General features: G+C 35.2%; 1 protein-coding gene across 1 annotated transcript in view; it reads right to left on the bottom strand.

Moving 5' to 3' along the window:
- The window catches only part of LOC129259746 (dnaJ homolog subfamily B member 13-like), a 29,528-nt gene extending 14,514 nt beyond the window's left edge, over positions 1-15,014 (bottom strand). The window contains exon 1 of the mRNA XM_054898006.2: positions 14,817-15,014. Coding sequence (XP_054753981.2) covers positions 14,817-14,884 — 68 coding nt within the window. The 5' untranslated portion in view covers positions 14,885-15,014. The remainder of the gene's footprint in view (positions 1-14,816) is intronic.
- Between the last annotated feature and the right edge of the window lie 3,231 nt (positions 15,015-18,245).

The following is an 18,245-nucleotide window of genomic DNA, read 5'->3' as shown; positions in this document are numbered from 1 at the left end:
AGGCCTGGTTCGGTAGTTCGGAAAAAAAAAAAATATATATTTGCAATGCAAAAGTGCAATGACTACATAGATTTAAGTATAAAATAAAATTAAAAAAATATTGGTTAGTGATTGTGCACAAAAAGAATTCCACTCTATATATTTTTTTAAATCCACTATGATAGCTCCCATCTCGTCTTTGATTGAACTGTTATCAACTTCAGAATATTTTATTAACATGAATATATTTTTTCTTGATAAAATGAGGGGACATTTTGAAGCTAAACTTGGTATAAAAGTGTGGTTTAATTACGTATTGCCGTAATCGATCGTGATCGTAATCGGACCTAATCATTTTGTATTTAATAAAGAAAAAGAACCAGACATAAATTCATTCCTTGTAAATGACAAAGTATGACAGCTTCGGTCTCGTGTTTGATTAAGTTTGTATCATTTTCAATTTTTTTTATAAACATGAATTTATTTTAACGTGGGGACATTTTAAGCTTAACTCAGTTAAAAAGTGTAGTTGAATTACGTATTGCTCTAATCCGACGTACATTTAATTGTTTTGTATTTAAAAAAGAAAAATACAAGACATAAATTAATTCCTTGTGACTGACAAAGTAATGGTAAAGTAAATATATTCCACCTTCTGAAATTTCCATATTAATATAAAAGATAAATAAATAAGAGATGAAGGAATGAGGTTGAAAAAAAAAAAGAAAAGATAAAAATTCAAACCAAATCAACGCATGTTCCCTGATCGATGTTCCGGAAATCAAATGGTTGGTAAGGAAAGTTGAAACAGGAAGTCCAAACAACCTGCTCTCAGTTGCTATTATACAGGTAAAATTCGTATTCCGAATTTCAAATGTTTTTCCGTTGTCAATATTTTCTAAAAAAGTGGTTTAATCTGGTCAATTACTGAAAATGAAATAATAAATTATCAGTTCCGTCTTGGTTCTGACGATCATCGCCGAGTGATTTCACAACACTAAAATACACAGTACAGTCCCATGTACTCATTTTCGTGTTGGAAATATGTTTGAAGTCGCGTAGCGTCGATCTTTCTGGACCAAGAATGGACTGATATTTTATCTTTTTAAAGTAATTGATTGACCAGATTTAACCACTTTTCAGAAAATAGGGACTTTCTAAAACATTTCATATTCTTTGGAATGTGAATTTTACCAGTATAATAACAGTTGAGTTGAGGTTGTTTGTCTACTGTTTCGACATTCCCGATCAACACTTTCCAATTTGAGAAGCTGCGTTGGCAATGCCATTGTAATCGATCATGGTCTTAGCTACATGAAATAATCATGAAAAAAAAATATTCTTTTCTTTGTAATTCTGTTAATGTCCTGATTCTCTCGTTATCAATATTTTTTTCTTTTGATTTTTTTTTTTGCATTTTAAAAATGAAAGTAGAAATGACTCATATTTTTTGTTTAAAGATTAAAACAAAAGAAAGTTATGCAACAATTTCATAACTATTCTTTTTAGAAACAAAATTTATTATAAATATATGACAGATCATCAAGGGTAATTATGTGTTCGTGGGTCGGCGAACTTAATTTTTTTATATGTTAAATTTAATTTGGCATTTATTTCCGAACCCCGAACCGAACCAAAGTTCGGAAAAAAATTGCGGAACCGTGCGGAACCGAACCGAACCCGAACATGCCGCCTGACTTGCAGCACTATGTGGGACTACAATATTTACCGATTTTAAATTCAAATCAGAGTCGGGAAAGAGATGAATATTCTTCATTTTTCTGATAGTTTTCAACTAAATCAAAATAATTTCAAGGAATTATGGAAAATAGATGGCCATTTCATGGATTTAAAGATGAAAATGTGAAATTTTAGCAATTTTTTTTTTTTTTTTTTTTTTTGAGAGCGATTTTTTGCTCTCCTTATTTTTTTTAGGAGCGCGGTAGGAGCGCCGGCGCGATCGCGCTCCTCAAAAATGAAGGTCTGATCTTATATAGCTACTAAAAATCTATACATTAAGACATAAGAATCAAGTTTGATGAAAACTGGACCTAACCCCTTTTGAAAATGAGCTCTACATATGTAGGAGAAAGGCGGCACAAAAGAATTTTGAGTGGGAAAATGATTAAATGGAAAAAAAAACAGATTAAGAAATGCTGGAGAATAAAGGGGACAGGAAACGTATTAAACATGATAAATTGGGGCCCGTTTCATCATGAGTTACAAGTATGGTAACTACAATTTAGGGATGGCAAAAGCACAAGAGACCTCTTTACCTAATCACGACTTGATCTACTCTTTTCATCTTCCCTTTTGGAATTAGCAAAGGCCTAAGAGACGCAATACAAACAATGCTTTGTTTTTAAGTGATATCGCTTGTGATATCGATACTTTATAGAGCGCAACGTATCGTCTGAGATTTGCGCTTGCTTGATTCGCTGAATCCTTCGCGTCACGAGTGCGTAACAAAATGAATACATTAATGAATTTGCCAAGTTGACCTTTGTCATTGCGCTGATGTGCGTATTGTCTAATACACGTACAAAACCACAGTTGACGAGGGAGCATAGTACGAAATTAATATTAATGAGGGCTTATTTTAGCATCTAATGGATTAAACAAAATGGCGGTAGCTTCGGGTGCTTGCCTGAAACTCAGGCAAGATCTTCAGTGATACACTATTACCCTTATGTCTCAGTTTTATGAACTAGGTCCATATACTTACTAAGTTATGATGACATTTCAAAAACTTAACTTTGGATAAGATTTCAATGTTGACGACGCCACCGTCGGAAAAGCAACGCCTATAGTCTCGCTACAAAAACTTCTGAAAATTTGTCCCCAAAAAGTGACTGCATTGTGGGATATGCATATGTCCTGTGATCCTAAATGAATTTTCCAACGTAAATTACATAATTTTAGTTTTTTTTCGTTATTTTGTCCATTTTTTACCCTCAAACAATTATTTGTACACTTCATTTTGAGTCCATTTTACCTGTTTACAGATCTTAAATACTCATTAAAGAATGGTTTATCTAGTGCCCCAAGTTTTCCGCTTTGCAGATTTTCCGCGGAAATCGCAGAAACCGGGGTAGAAAGCGGAAAACACAGTTTTGAAAAAACAGTGAATTCGGTGAGAAATCTTAGTTTTAAAGTATAAAAAAATTGGTTCCAAAAGCATCCTAATTGATAATACACTATACAGTCTATAAAATCCAGTCTAGGAATTGCACAAATTAAGCTCTGTGAAACCAGCCTACCGATCGCGATCGAACACCTTACCAGATTTGACCCACAATAAATTTATAAGTACAACACTACGTACTACTTACGCAATGCAGCTATCCCAGCAGCCTTTGTGCGCGATTTGTTCTGGAAATTTCCATGCATAGCGAAAGCAATATTCAAGTGCACGTCACGCTACTACGGTGATGGAACGCTTGGTCGCCCGTACTAGTAGCATGTATGCATCAACGAACGTAGAGGGCAGCAACAACACTGAAGTGTGTTGCTGCCCTCTATGTTCGTTCATGCAATATGCACATGTATTTACTGTGACGTGCACTGTTGTTGTTTTGATCATTCTGCTTGCATGCGCGTATGACTTTAGTTATTCGAATTCGCCCATGCTTTGGAGTACGTAGGAAGGGAAATCAGGTAAGAATTTTTACAGTTTTTACTCATTCAAAGTGTCTTTTCTGAGCTTTCGAAGAATTTCAAAGTGAAGAAATTTAGAAAGCAGAAGAAAGCAGAATTTGAGGTTTGTAAAGCAGAAGAAAGTAGATTTTCAGGTCGAGAAAGCAGAAAACTTTGGGCTTTAGACCGTTTATCATACAAAGGGGATTGATCTGAATATTGTTTATCAGTAGGAATACCTCCTTACATGTAAGTTCCTTGCATAACAAAGGATCCAAAAAACCTGTATTTTTACTATTCAACCCTCGCAAAGCCTTTATGATACAGGAAACATGTTGAAGCCAGTACTGGCACTAAGGTCTCCACTCTCCACCCAAACAATCAGGAATCGACTGAAGGAACGTGGACTGCATGGCAGGATTCCCCGTAAGACACCATTCATCAGTGCCAAGAACAAACTGAAACATTTTAACTTTGCCAAAGAACATATTGACAAGCCTGCGAGATTCTGGAAAACAGTCCTTTGGTCTGACGAGTCCAAGTTCAATATGTTCGGATCTGATGGTCGTCAGCGAATTTGGCGTACATGTACATCGAAAGATGAATACAGCCCTAAGTGCTTGAAGCCAACTGTCAAGCATGGAGGTGGAATCGTGATGGTGTGGTGCTGTATGGCTGCTGACGGTGTAGGCAATCTGTACTTCGTTGATGGAAACATGAATGTATAAAGAGCATCCTGTCACAGGCGATGATGCCATCTGCTGCCAAACTGCTTGGACGCCATTTTGTTTTCAAACATGATAAATGATCCTGAGCATAAGGCAAACCGTGACAGCATTCTTGGCCAAGAAGAAGGTACATGTATCTGTGCTGAAGTGGCCCCTACAAAATGCACATTTGAACCCCATAGAGCATCTCTGGGATGAAATAGAGAGAAATCGCCCATCAAATCCCCCAAGCAACAAAGAAGCTCTGAAAGCTACGCTTCAGCAAGCATGAAGCAGCCTGGATCCTGCCATATGCGAGAAACTGGTGGACAGTATTCCAAGGAGACTGCGTGCCGTTATTGACGCCAAAGGAGGACCCTCCAAGTACTAAAAAGAGACTTAAAAAAGGACATTATGTGTACAAATAATTGTTTTCCCCTATTAATCATATTTTTTGGGAAAAGTCTTAAACTTGTACAAATTTTATGTTTGTACTTTGCTTTGAATAAAGAGGATACATCATTTGTCAATTGATATTATTTAGACTTTTTACTACTGTTTACCCATATTCTTTCTTTTGTACAGCCATATCTGAAGCTGATGTTATAAATGCTGTATTGGGATTAAAAGATGGCAAGAGCCCAGGGCATGATGAAATCGATAGCAGAGTTTCAAAAAAGTCAATTCATGTAAATAGCTCCAGTACTGTCACATATATTAATATTTCGATTGAAACTGGATGCTTTCCAGAATCTTTGAAAATAGCAAAAGTCTTGCCTTCATTTAAACAAGTGGAATGCCTCTGGCCGTCTCACCTGCATCACGCGATTCAATATAGCAGCAGTGCTGATTTTGAAAACTACTATAACTCGCACAAGATGTTCAGTGATACTTGGTTACTCTTATTTCCACGTTTTATGAACTAGACCAATACACTTATAGAGATATGATGGCAATTCAACAAATACCCCAACGTGGCCAAAGTTCTTTGACCTTACATGACCTTTGACCTTGATCATGTGACCTGAAACTCGCAAAGGATGTTCAGTGATACTTGATTACTATTATGTCCAAGTTTTATGAACTAGACCAACACACTTTCAAATTTATGGCTGTAATTCAACAAATACCCCAATTTGGCCAAAGTTCATTGACCCTAAATGACCTTTGACCTTGATCATGTGACCTGAAACTTGCACAGGATGTTTAGTAATACTTGATTACTATTATGTCCAAGTTTCATGAATCAGATCCATAAACTTTCAAAGTTATGATAGTAATTCAACAGATACCCCCAATTCGGCCAAAGTTCATTGACCCTAAATGACCTTTGACCTTGGTCATGTGATGTGAAACTCATGCAGGATGTTCAGTGATACTTGATTAATCTTATGTATAAGTTTCATGAACTAGGTCCATATATTTTCTAAGTTATGATGACATTTCAAAAACTTAACCTTAGGTTAAGATTTTGATGTTGATTCCCCCAACATGGTCTAAGTTCATTGACCCTAAATGACCTTTGACCTTGGTCATGTGACATGAAACTCAGGCAGGATGTTCAGTAATACTTGATTAACCTTATGGCCAAGTTTCATGAACTAGGTCCATATACTTTCTAAGTTATGCTGTCATTTCAAAAACTTAACCTCAGGTTAAGATTTGGTGTTGACGCCGCCGCCGCCGTCGGAAAAGCGGCGCCTATAGTCTCACTCTGCTATGCAGGTGAGACAAAAAGGAGATAAACATTTGTGTACAAACTATCGTCCAGTTTCACTTTTATCTATTTTCTCAAACGTATTTGAAAAATTAGTTTATAACAAACTAATGTCCTTCATAAACAAACATAATATATTATACAATAAACAATTTGGATTTCGATCCGGACATTCTACATGCAAGGCTCTGTTGGAATTTATTGAAAATCTCAATACAGCATTTGAAAACAAAAACATTGGGTTGGGTATATTTCTGGAGTTTGTCAAAAGCTTTTGACTCAATAAATCACAAAATTCTATTATATAAACTTCATCATTATGTTATAAGAGGTACTTTTTTAGAATGGTTTAAGAGTTATTTGAGTAACAGACAACAGTTTGTATCCATCAATGGTATAAATTCTCCATTACTGCAAATAAACACAGACGTGCCGCAAGGTTCAATCCTCGGCCCCTTGTTATTTTTATTATATATCAATGATGTCCAATATGTTAGTCACCAACTGTGCCCTATTACTATGCAGATGATACAAGTTTTTTTTTGTCAGGTACTCAGGTAAAAGTATTGTCGATTTAAATTCTATCCTGAATGTAGAAATACCTAGGATCGAAGAGTGGTTTCTTGTAAATAAGTTGGTTATTAACTCTTCTAAATTATATGATATTCAAAACAAAAAATAAGAAACTTTTTGACAATCTTAGTGATATCTACTTGAACGATAAAAACATATTACAAGTTTCTACAATTAATTTTCTTGGAATCACTCTTGATGAAAACCTGTCATGGTCTTCTCATGTAAATTTAATTTTACAAAAAATATATTGTGTTATTGGTGTTATATTTAGAATAAGACATTTCATACCACGTCAAATTATATTATACATTTATAATGCAACAATTTTACCACATTTATCTTACTGCACAATGACTTGGGGTAGCTGTGCTCAAACACATTAAAATAGAGTCTTTGTATTACAGAAGAGAGCATTAAGAGCAATTAATAACTCCAACCCTAGAACACCATCTGGACCTTTATTCTATAAGTTTAAAGTTCTTAACATTTTTGATATTTACAATTTACAAATAGCATCTTTTACGTATATGTTTGAGCACCAGTTGCTTCCTCCCATATTCACAAAATACTTTAAATTGACTGCAAATGTCCATTCATATTCAACAAGACAATCCAGTGATTTATATTTACCTTTCTTGAATTATGAATCTTCTAGAAATTCTGTAAAATATGCTGGAGTTATTTTATGGAACAAAATACATAAAGAAATAAAAAGATGCCCATCTATTGCCTCTTTCAAAAACAGATATAAAAAAATCCTTATTGATGCCTACATGTATAAATAAATCTGAAAATAAGTTGTATTGCCTAATCATCCACCCATATAATTATGTTTACAGTACTTTCTCTCTCTCTCTCTTACTATGATTATTATGATTATATTATGGTCTCGGGAGCCCAGCCTTAGAAAGGCCATTGGCCTATGCTGGCTCCCTCATATTCTCATTTATTTTCTTTTTAAATGTATTTCTATTTTTGTATCTTTATTTGTATATAGTGTATTCTTTGATTTGTATGTTATATGTTTTTAAATGAGAATTTGGAATAAATAAATGCAATAAAATGAAATGAATAAACAAAGGCTTTAAGAAAAAAACTATTTTCTCCTTGTTTGAATCATTGTTTTATGGGTGTAAAAATAATTGTTTGAGAGAGAAAGAGAGGTCTTTACTCCAGACTCGTTTATATAAAAAATGTTAAGAATCTTCAAAACTGTAAGACTTCTGTACTAAAGCATGCGTAGATGAGAACAGTCTTTACCCAAGACCTGATTATTTCAAAACTTTAAAAAAAAATCTTAAAAACTATAAATACCCACTATCGTTTGGAATAAACATAGATATAGAGTGTAGTCTTTTAATACTCCAAACCCGGTTATTTAACAATTTGAAGATCCTTCTAAACTATTAAAGATCCTATATTAAAAAAAATAAAGAGCATAGTCTTCAAAAATAATAATAAAAAACTGCAACACCTCACCGTCTACCAAATTAAGACCCTGTAAAAATGGATATAGAATGTAGTTTTAACCCCAGACCCTGTTATATCAATAATAAAAACCATCAAATTTAAGATCCCACCATCTCATTCCTGTGGAATAAGATGAGTATAAAGTGTAGTCTTTTACTCCAGACCGGGTGATTAAATAAATTCATAAAAGCCCCGCCATCTTCCACTACTAAGACTCTGTATTAAATAAAGAACGTGTATAACGTATTCTCAATTCTCCAGACCCGTTTATTTAAACAAATCTTCAAGACCCCCCCCCCCCCCGTCTCATTTAGATGACCGGCCAAAACAATTTTTCATACTTTGGACGGCAAAATTTGTTTACATGCTTGCTAATGTTTGGCATCCCAGCTAAAGTCTTGCAAAAATACCCAGGAATAGTGTACGGCCGGATGCCAAACGCACTTTTGCATGAAAGTGTCATTTTTAGCGTAAAATCTTTAAAAATGTCGAAAATCAGGCATTTTGATATTTTGACAGATTATTTTAAAGTTTTTGATTATCTTTAATATGCAATTGTTTTTATTTGAAGTTTCAAATAAGTCTCATAAATATGCATTTCAAATTTGAATATTACACATACATACATGTATATGGCACAGTGAAACATAAAATCACGATTTCCTAAAAATAAAAGTTTGTGAAAACTATCAATAGTTTGATGTTTTTTACGCAACTTAAATCCTTCGATTTAAATTTGTTTATCCATTGAATGTATAGTACATGTAAATGTCCTAATGCCATGAATATTAAAAGAATTTTTAAGATGGAAGATATCGCATTTTATGTTATCCGAAAGGAGACAATGTGTATTTTACCATGTGTGCATTTTGAAAGAAAAATTGAAAATACCATACATTATGTACACAATTACATGCATATTAAATACTAAAACATACTTAAAGTACAAAAGTTTTTATACTTTGGATAGCAAAATTTGTCAATTCTTAGCATCCCAGCTTAAAGTCTTGCGGAAATACTGAGGAATAACGTACGGGGAGATGTCAAGTGCACTTTTGCGTGAAAGTATCATTTTTAGCGTAAAAGCTGTAAGAATGGAAAAATCACGCATTTTGATATTTTGACGAAATCTATAAAAGTTTTAGATTACCTTTGATATGAAATCATTTTATTTAGAGATTTGAATCATAAATCTACTAAATATTTATTCCAAATTGGAATATTACACACATACACATACGTACATACATGTAAACAGCACTACGAAACATAAACCGTCATTTACTTGAAATAAAAGTTTGTGAACACTATTAATAGTTCTAAGTTTTTTAACAACTTAAATTCTTAGATTTTATCTATTGAATATCAATCGTTCTAATGCCACAAATATTAATAGAAGTGGGCTATAAATGGGTGATTTTTGGTTTTACTGTGGCAACAGTTTTTTTGTATTCCTTTTACCTTTATATCTCAACATGAGAAAAAAGTGTGCCTGTCCAAAATCCTAAATGGCTGCCAAAACCCCCCAAAATCAGTTTTGGCCACAACTTCTTTTTTGGTGGTCTTTTTCTCTGGTTTTGGTGTCTATCCATATGTTTTGGGGGGTGGGCAATTTGTATACATGTACACTGTATCTTCCTCTTTTGGAGGCTTGTTTTTACCTGGTTGTGTCTAACCCTATGTTTATGTTGTCAGTTAACTACCACGGTAACGCTGATCAACGGCCAATCAGAATCAAGGATTCCATGCAAGTTACAATTGAATGGCAGAGTTACCATAATGGTAGCAGAATAGCCACAGTGTAAATGCCATGTGGGGTTGACTATAGTCCATTGTTAATATTTTTTCCTCTCCGCCCCCTGAATGAGCATATTTGACAAAAAATGTCTTCAATTTCTGAGACAAAGCATACAGTATCTTTAATTTCTGAGGCATCTAATTCAAGAGGTCATTTCTATGACACTATAGTTAATATAGATCTACCTGTAGACCTTGCCATGGTGGTCAATGCATGGACATACATGTATGCAGTGCAGTACAGTGTATGTACAATACATAGTATACTGTATGGCCCCTATCGATAAATAATTTTTTTTTTTATTTAATAAGATATATTTCTAAAATATCCGTAGAACCCAGAGTAAAGGAATATGAGCAATAAAGCTTTATTAAACTACTTGCTATTGTGGAACTCGTATATCGTCCAATATCCAAGAACCACAAGACGATGAAACCTCATTTTTGGCTGAAAAATGTGTAAATTTAGGTAAAATAACCCTTTAACTCTACAAATAATGATTTTTAAGTACTACAGTACTTTCAGATAAAACAGATATAAAACAGATTAAAAAAAAAATTGAAGTCTGGACAGTACCAGTCGACCATATTGGTGGACGTGATAACACATACGAGCTCACACTAACGAACTACCGTACCGTCGGTGAATGGGGATTACCGTATTCGTGCCAGTATTCGGACAGCGGGCTGATTTTGACGTCTCGCTTCTAATTGATATAGAATGAGAGCATTAGTCAATTATACGCACACAAATGCGCGCTAGGCTGGAACGTAGTATTTTGCGCACAGTATGCCAGTTAGTCCCGTTTGGAACTCTCCGGCAAAATTCGAAATTTTACGCTCAAATATCCAATTCACTGACCTTTTTTCCCTTTGCTCCTGGATTAGTGCCGATGGCTAAAATTAACCGTCGTCGAAAATTCACATTTTCAACACTTCTTGCTGATAATAGCTGCATTTTTGAAGGATTATTGGACAGACGAGATGACGGCCTACCTTTGTTTCGCCGCTGCCATTGCAATGACATGCCTGACGTAAATTACGTCACCTTTTCCGCCAGCTGATCGTTTTCGGATTTTCCTTTAAGTTTTCGGACAGCTGGAATCGATAACTCAGCTCATGCGCGTAGCATGCGTAGTCTAGATTCTCGAATTATTTATTATTTTTTTCATTCTCAGTTATAATTATAGTAAAAATCAACTACGATTATTGGACCTAGCTGTAGGAATATGTTGACACAAACTTTTCATGGAAAAATGGCATGTTTATTATACCAGTCTGCCTGATTCTAGAATATTTTTTCGCCAGATTTACTAAAGAATAATAATAATAAAGAAGTCTCAAATCTAGGCAATTTATTTTCAGTTTTATCAATTGTTTTTAAGTTGAGAAGAGCTAGATATTTTATTTGAATTTGTGCAATCGATGAGTCAGTATTCTAGAATGAGGCCATTTTTATCAACATGGGCCTGAATTTTGAAATAATGTTGGGGTGAATTCAAACTTTCATAAGAAATGTAATATAAAGATTTTTTTTTTTTAGATTTTAATTTTTAGTGATTAAAATGTTTAATGATCTTATTGACAATACTGTTATGGAACAAAAATGTCCATCAGGCGGATAAATTTATCTCTTGTGTTTTGGGTTGTTTTTTTCGGGGGTGGGGGCATTTGGGGTTTGGATTATGCCTATCGCCAATAAAAACTGTATTTAATACATGTGCATCTGCTTTTTCAGTTGATCAGTTGTTTATATCATATTTATTCTCGTTTAAAAAATGTCATTGGACACACTTTGATTTATTATTCATATATTTTGTAGCAACAGATCCCTCTCTAACTAAGAAGAATATTGTTTAAGATTATTATTGTTTGATATAAAGTTTATATATATGTTTTATTCTTGTGGATGTTACCTTACAAGTCCAGGTCAGGGAGGAAAGCCTGCGGGCTATAGTAATTTCTTTCCCAGGCAACTTGGACTTGTACTGCAAACATCCCTGTTAATTTTGTCATTGTAGGCCCTATATTCTCATGTAAACTGATTAATTGTAAACTTTATTTGTTGAAATGCCGAATAAAATAACAATAATAATGAAGAAGAAGAAGATGAAAGAACAGAAAAAAAAGAAGAGGAAGAAGAAAAAAAGAAGAAGAAGTAGAAGATAACAAAAAAGCAGAAGAAAAGGAAATAAAACTGGGACCTCCATTAAAAAACAAGAAGATGAAGAAAAATATATTCTTTTAAAGAAGCGGTGGAAGAGCTAGGAGAATATAGAACAATATTATCAAAATCTAGGATGCGGGATCGGGGGTCACCTGCATGATATGATTGAGTCAAGAATATTGTTTTGTTATTAATGTCATTGTGCTGATGCTGATACTTGGGTTTAATAGTCAAGTCATTAAAAATTGGAAATACATAATAATTTTCGGAGTACCATGTCAGGCTATAATCCACAATAAGCGTGTCTATATTTTTTAAAGAAAGAGTTGTTCTGTTTGTTTTCAAAGTATAAAAATTACTACCAAAATGTCCCACATGTTTTTTACATCTATCTCCATTTTGAATATTTTCACCTATCAGGATTCTGCACAACGTCAAAGATATTGGTGTAAGAAATGTTCATCTTCCAGCCCCCCCCCCTTCCAACTCTTTTATTTTTTTAATTCTCTCTCCCCTACTCGTTACCTAATTCTCTTTCTTTTTCACTCTCTTCTCCTTTTCCTCTTCACCAGTTTATATCTCACTTTCGTTTTTTATCAGTTTTTTTTCTTCTCAATTTCTCTATGACCTCATCCCCTCCTCCCCTCCTCTTTTACTTTTATATGCATGTCCACTCCTTGCATTTCCCTCCTTCATGCAGTATTCCCTTTTCATCTTTCGATTAATCTCCCTTCTCTCTTTTTTTTTAATATTCAGCCTCCATTGCCTTTCCGTATATAGGCCTACTCTACTTGTTTCTTTTCCATTTCTTCCATTTATATAATTTTTTACTCCCTTTTAAATACCAAGAAAAGAGAAAACACGAAAATTATCATCACTATCTGGGTTTCTTATTATCATTTTTTCATTCTGATAAAGGGGACTCGTCACCCTGCAAGCGTCACTAAATTTATTTTCACTATTCTACTTCCTTTAATAGCATCCTGTATTATAATAGGCCTGTGCTTCTTGAAAAATTTTCTTTTCTCCGTTGTTTTACCTGGGAAAAGAAATGGAGATCATCAATAATGGTATTAAAAATATCACTAAAAAATTCAGACACACACACAACCCCGCCCCAAAAGATATTGTTTACAAAATACAAAATATTTGACTGGGCGTTGTGACGTGCGCCTGTAATCCAAGCTGTGGGGAAGTTACAAATTGATGTAGAGGTTTGAGGTTCGAGCCCTGGTCACGTCTTTCGGATGGTGACGTTAAAGGTCGGTCCCAGACGTAAATAATCATATCTGATTGATACACGTCTGACAAAACTCAAATACACACACACACACTTGGCCCCGCGCAACCTACTTATATTATATAATCATGTGACGTTAATAACGACCATCAAAAAAGCGGGATGGATATAGGCCTAGCTTTGTCACTATTTTCAAATTTATTTATTTCATTTCCACTGAGCAGGAAAAATAAAACGTATAATTTAACTTCCCTATATTTTCATATTTTTTCAAAAAAAGTTGAGGCAACTTCCCCCCCTTTACCATTTTAATCACTAAAATAAAAATAAATTAGAAAACAACCAAGAAGCCCCGGCTCGTCCTTTTATCATTCCAATCACAAAATGAAAATTAAGATAAAAAGCAACGAAGAATAAAGCAATGCTATTACTGAATTAAAAAAAAACGGAATTAACAAGCCATGTTTCTCCCCTTTTATCATTAATCACTAAGAATAAAAATTATTATAAATAAAAAAAGAGCCCCCCCCCTTATCATTTCAATCACTATGAATAATTTATTTAATAAGAAATGAAATAAAAACAAACAATGAAGCCCCCTTTATAATTTGAATCACTAAGATCATAATTTAAATAAAAGCAAACAATTAATAAGCTCACCCATCCCTTTAATTTATTTAAATTAAAAACAAAGAAGACTCCTCCATCGATCATCGCACTTCATAAAAAAAACAAAAACAATTAGTAATAGTATCGATAATGAGCGCACGCGCATTTTGCCAGCTCACAGCTGTCCGGAAATTGAAAGGTACTGTCCGAATACTGAAAGGGCGGAAGGGGGTACGAAACGAGCGCTGTTACGCTCGACTCCGACGTCGGCAGGCCATAAAATGAACACTGAAATCAATGCAAGAATATTCTTTAGCACTTGGCAAGGTAAATTTATTGATCATTTACATCAAGACCACGAAGTCATCAAAAACCTTCTACCCGTCCGAATACTGGCATGAATACGGTACCGTATAGTGAAATGTCAGAAATTATTTTTAGGAAATCCCCAGAAACATGTCAATGGTAGGCCTACTTATGAATTAAGCGGTTATTCCTGTCTACACTACACTAGACTAAGTCTAGACAGTCTACTGGTACTACTAGTACTAGCTTCACACTTGCAATGCATCAACTTATCAAGATACTTCTCTAGTCTAGGCTCTGTGTCACTGTGTGATGTACCGTAATGACAATATCAAAATCATAAAAAATATCATCACGGGTCCTCTAGGCCGGCTAACAAGTTAGTTAAAATTATAATCTAGTATTAGCCCATGGCCATGGCCCATGCCATGCAACTGCAAGGCCAAGGAGAGCGGGGCGCAGTCCACATCGCGTCGCTACCGACAATACCCCGTTTTTCAGTCACCCATAACCGCCCCGGCCGGGCAGACTGTGTGATGCGGAGTTATCGGTCTTCGGCTCGCCTCAGATCCAACAAATTTGACGACTTAAGAAAAATGAATGAATACTCACGCTTTTTTAATGTCTGCATCTATTGCCGAACGTGTCAAGGCAAGCATTCCATAGTAATCAATTCCCATTTCGTGTTTTTTTATTAGTTTTTTTTGTAACAAAATGAATGCGGCGTTCTCGAATTCCTCGCTAGCTATAGCGCTCTCAATCTCGATCTCGCGCGCTCTATCTAGCTCTAGCTCTATTTAGATTGTTGCTAGCTAGCAACGAACGCAGAGGGCGTCAAAACTTCACAAGCTAGGCAAGGCCGCGCCCTAGGGCTCACACGAGTATTACATACCCCCATTCACTCACGTGTTAAATCATAGCTCATCAAAAAAATCATCATAAATCAATCCCACGATAGATTTTGCTTTAATTCACTGAAATTAGTCACAATTAACAGTACATTAATACTTGATATGTGAATCGGGTACTTGCGCTGCTCAATCAAAAGTTAAATGGCCTAAAATAAGACTAACCATTGCCAGAAAAACACGAACTGCATTGTGGGTATAAATAATTATTAAAAAGAAATACAAAAATGCAGTCTAGCCTCCCCAAAGGCCTAAATTATGAAAAAGTAAGAACATGAAATTGTTTCTATCACTTATATTTTGATATACAAACATTTTGTTTATTTTTAATGAATTATTTTAACCAATAAAATCATGTGATCTTTACTTACGCCTGTCCGACATGCTTTGCGCGCGGATGAATTACTCTCATGTGCCCTATACTGAGGGTCAAATTAAGAAAAGTTAAATATTTTGGTCACAAAGAAAGAGTGGGTTCTCCTGAAGAGATTGATACCTTGCATCCAATACCTAATCTGACTAAACTTGTTAAAAGAAAGAAAACGTCTCGTTAGACGCCCCTCATTTTTAATGTAAAAATACAGTGTTCCATTCATATTTTGTGCGTTTCTTATGATATTGCAGCTTCAAGTTCTACTTGTTTGATGTCCATCAATGGGCTAAAATATATATTATGTGGAGTTACAGCTTCTTGTTAACATGTATAATTTTGTTCGAAGTGATTTTACCTTTGTATTCGCATAAAAATAAACAAAGTATTGATTGGTGGTTGGTGGGGATTTTTTACCTGATTGCTAAGAAAGCATGAATGCTTGTAAGCAAGCAACCAGAGGACCGACGGATTAAGGTCCTCTCCGAAGGACCTGGTAATGAGGATTAATGCCTTACCAAAGGGCACTAGCGCACCAAGTATGAATCGAACCCGGGTCACCAGAATACGAATCCCCCGCTCTACCGACTGAGCTATCGCGATTGATAACAAACAAAGAGTGTAAGCATTTCTTGTGCTCATATCGCCTCTCTTCCTCATTATAACTCACAAGTTGGAAGGGGGGGGGGTACTATGATATATACCATCAACCCCGCCCTGCGTACAAGCTAGGAGGATGGGGTACGTACCGCGACTCAGCTCCACCCCCTGTAGCTTTCAAGGAAGTGAATATTATTCAAGTATGCGCAATCTGTGATGTATAACATCTGACTGAGACAAGTTTATGTATTTTAATGTTTTGTTCATTTTTCTTTCTCGGCGTGCTCTAAACATTGAAAATGGGAATCTTTGATGATAATTAGTAGTTATTTATCATTTTGAAATCCGTACTTATTTCATTTCACACTCTCAAATCAACCAGATCTGATCTCCTATTGGCAGTAGTAAGCATTGAATATGCATTTGAAAGCGTCATTTCAGCATAGTAAGCGATAAATACACTAAATGCCGAGTTATATACTTATCAACTGTTGTTAAACATAACCTATTACTTTGTATAATAGTCAGGTCCAGATATGAGAAAAGTACTATAGACTGCCTTATAGGCAAATCGTGTTAATGCTGAATTGAGAAGTGTTTTAGCCTAATTTGAGGGCGCTGAGTCCAAATATGTTGTTTGCCAACCTTGATTTTTATGTTAAAATCCCAAAATTGGCAAAAACAATATGGCCGCTATTCTACACCCTTTTTTGCTCTATTTTGAACCCAAAAACCTGTAAAAAAAATGTTTGTCAACTGTTTTTTGGTATTTTGATCTCAAGAATAACATACTAAAAATCTACCAAAATCCGCATCCGGGAAAATAGTTATTTTCAAGATGGCGTCTAAGATGGCTGCCATTCACTGAACTCTTTATCTACCCGAGACCTTTTTTCGGTGCGTACAAGACTTGTTTCCAATGGTGTAGAGGGGGTTAAAGGAAAGAGTGAACATAAGCACTCCGGGGGCCTGTTGCATAAAACTTTTTACCTGAGAAAACTCTTGTAAAAACTGAAAACTAAGGTTAGTCTGATTTCTGCCATTGACTTTAACACAGGGCAAAAACTCCGGTAAAAACAACCTGAGCTTTTTCTGGTAAAAAGTTTTATGCAAGGGGCCCAAGGACACCTAAAATTCCAAGATTGCGTAAAAATGGCTGCCATGATGGCCTAACAATTTACAATCCATCTATTAACTATTTTAATGCCTTTTATTTGGGTTTTTTCATTGGTGTTTTCAAGGGTCAAGAAGTAAACTGGGACAAGTTACAAGGACAGTCAACGGTCCACTATGTCTAAAAATCCAAGATGGCTTTCGAAATTGGAGTAAAAAATAGCTGTTATCTAAAAACCCTAAAACCCGACATAGTTTGTTTGATATTTCATTTCATTTATTTTATTTTATTTCAACACGGTAAACGAACTTCAGCCAATGGCTGTTCTTCTGAACGAATGATATCTGCATTGGGAATATGATGTTGGTCATGTTGGTGCCTAACCCATGGTTTAGTGGGTAAAAAATGCGTTGGAATAAGGAACAAAGGCAGTCTCCCAGGTAACAATCCAACGTTGGCTCTACGTTGGAAACTTGAAAGTCGTTGGACGTTGGAAAAACTTGATGGATTTACGTTGAATCGACGTTGAAAACTAGTTTGATGGAAAGATGATTGACAATCAACAATGACATGATGTTGGTAACGTTGGAAACTTGTTAGTTGGAGAGTTGTTGGACAGTCGACAATCCCGACCTTTCGTTGGAAGAACGCGAACGCTTATTTACGACGTTAGTTGAGTTTAGAAGAGACTTTTTGGCCCGTCGTCATGTTTTTTTTTCCTTTCGCATCTGGAACGGAAACATTCAATTTGCGTTTTGTGTGCAACATTCTGGTTGCTACTATGGTAACAGCGATATATCCGATTAAGGACGACTTTCCAAATCCACATTTGGTTCCTCCCAGAGCTTGAGAGGCCGCCCGGGGGGCCCACTTTCATTGAAGAGTGGACACCAGGCGCAACAACGCGTAAAAAGGGAAAGAGTGGGTAAGTACGTTACGTATAGGCCTATGTAACGTTATAAAGGTGTCAAAAACGATGATTAAAATACTGAAAAAAGAGACATATTTCAATACTTGTAGGGTTTCACAAGCCAAATAATTGTTAAAAG

This window comes from Lytechinus pictus, chromosome 4 (genome assembly GCF_037042905.1).
Source record: "Lytechinus pictus isolate F3 Inbred chromosome 4, Lp3.0, whole genome shotgun sequence".
NCBI lineage: Eukaryota > Metazoa > Echinodermata > Echinoidea > Temnopleuroida > Toxopneustidae > Lytechinus > Lytechinus pictus.
Note: the sequence above shows the minus strand (reverse complement) of the source record. Positions and strands in the feature narration are given on the sequence as shown.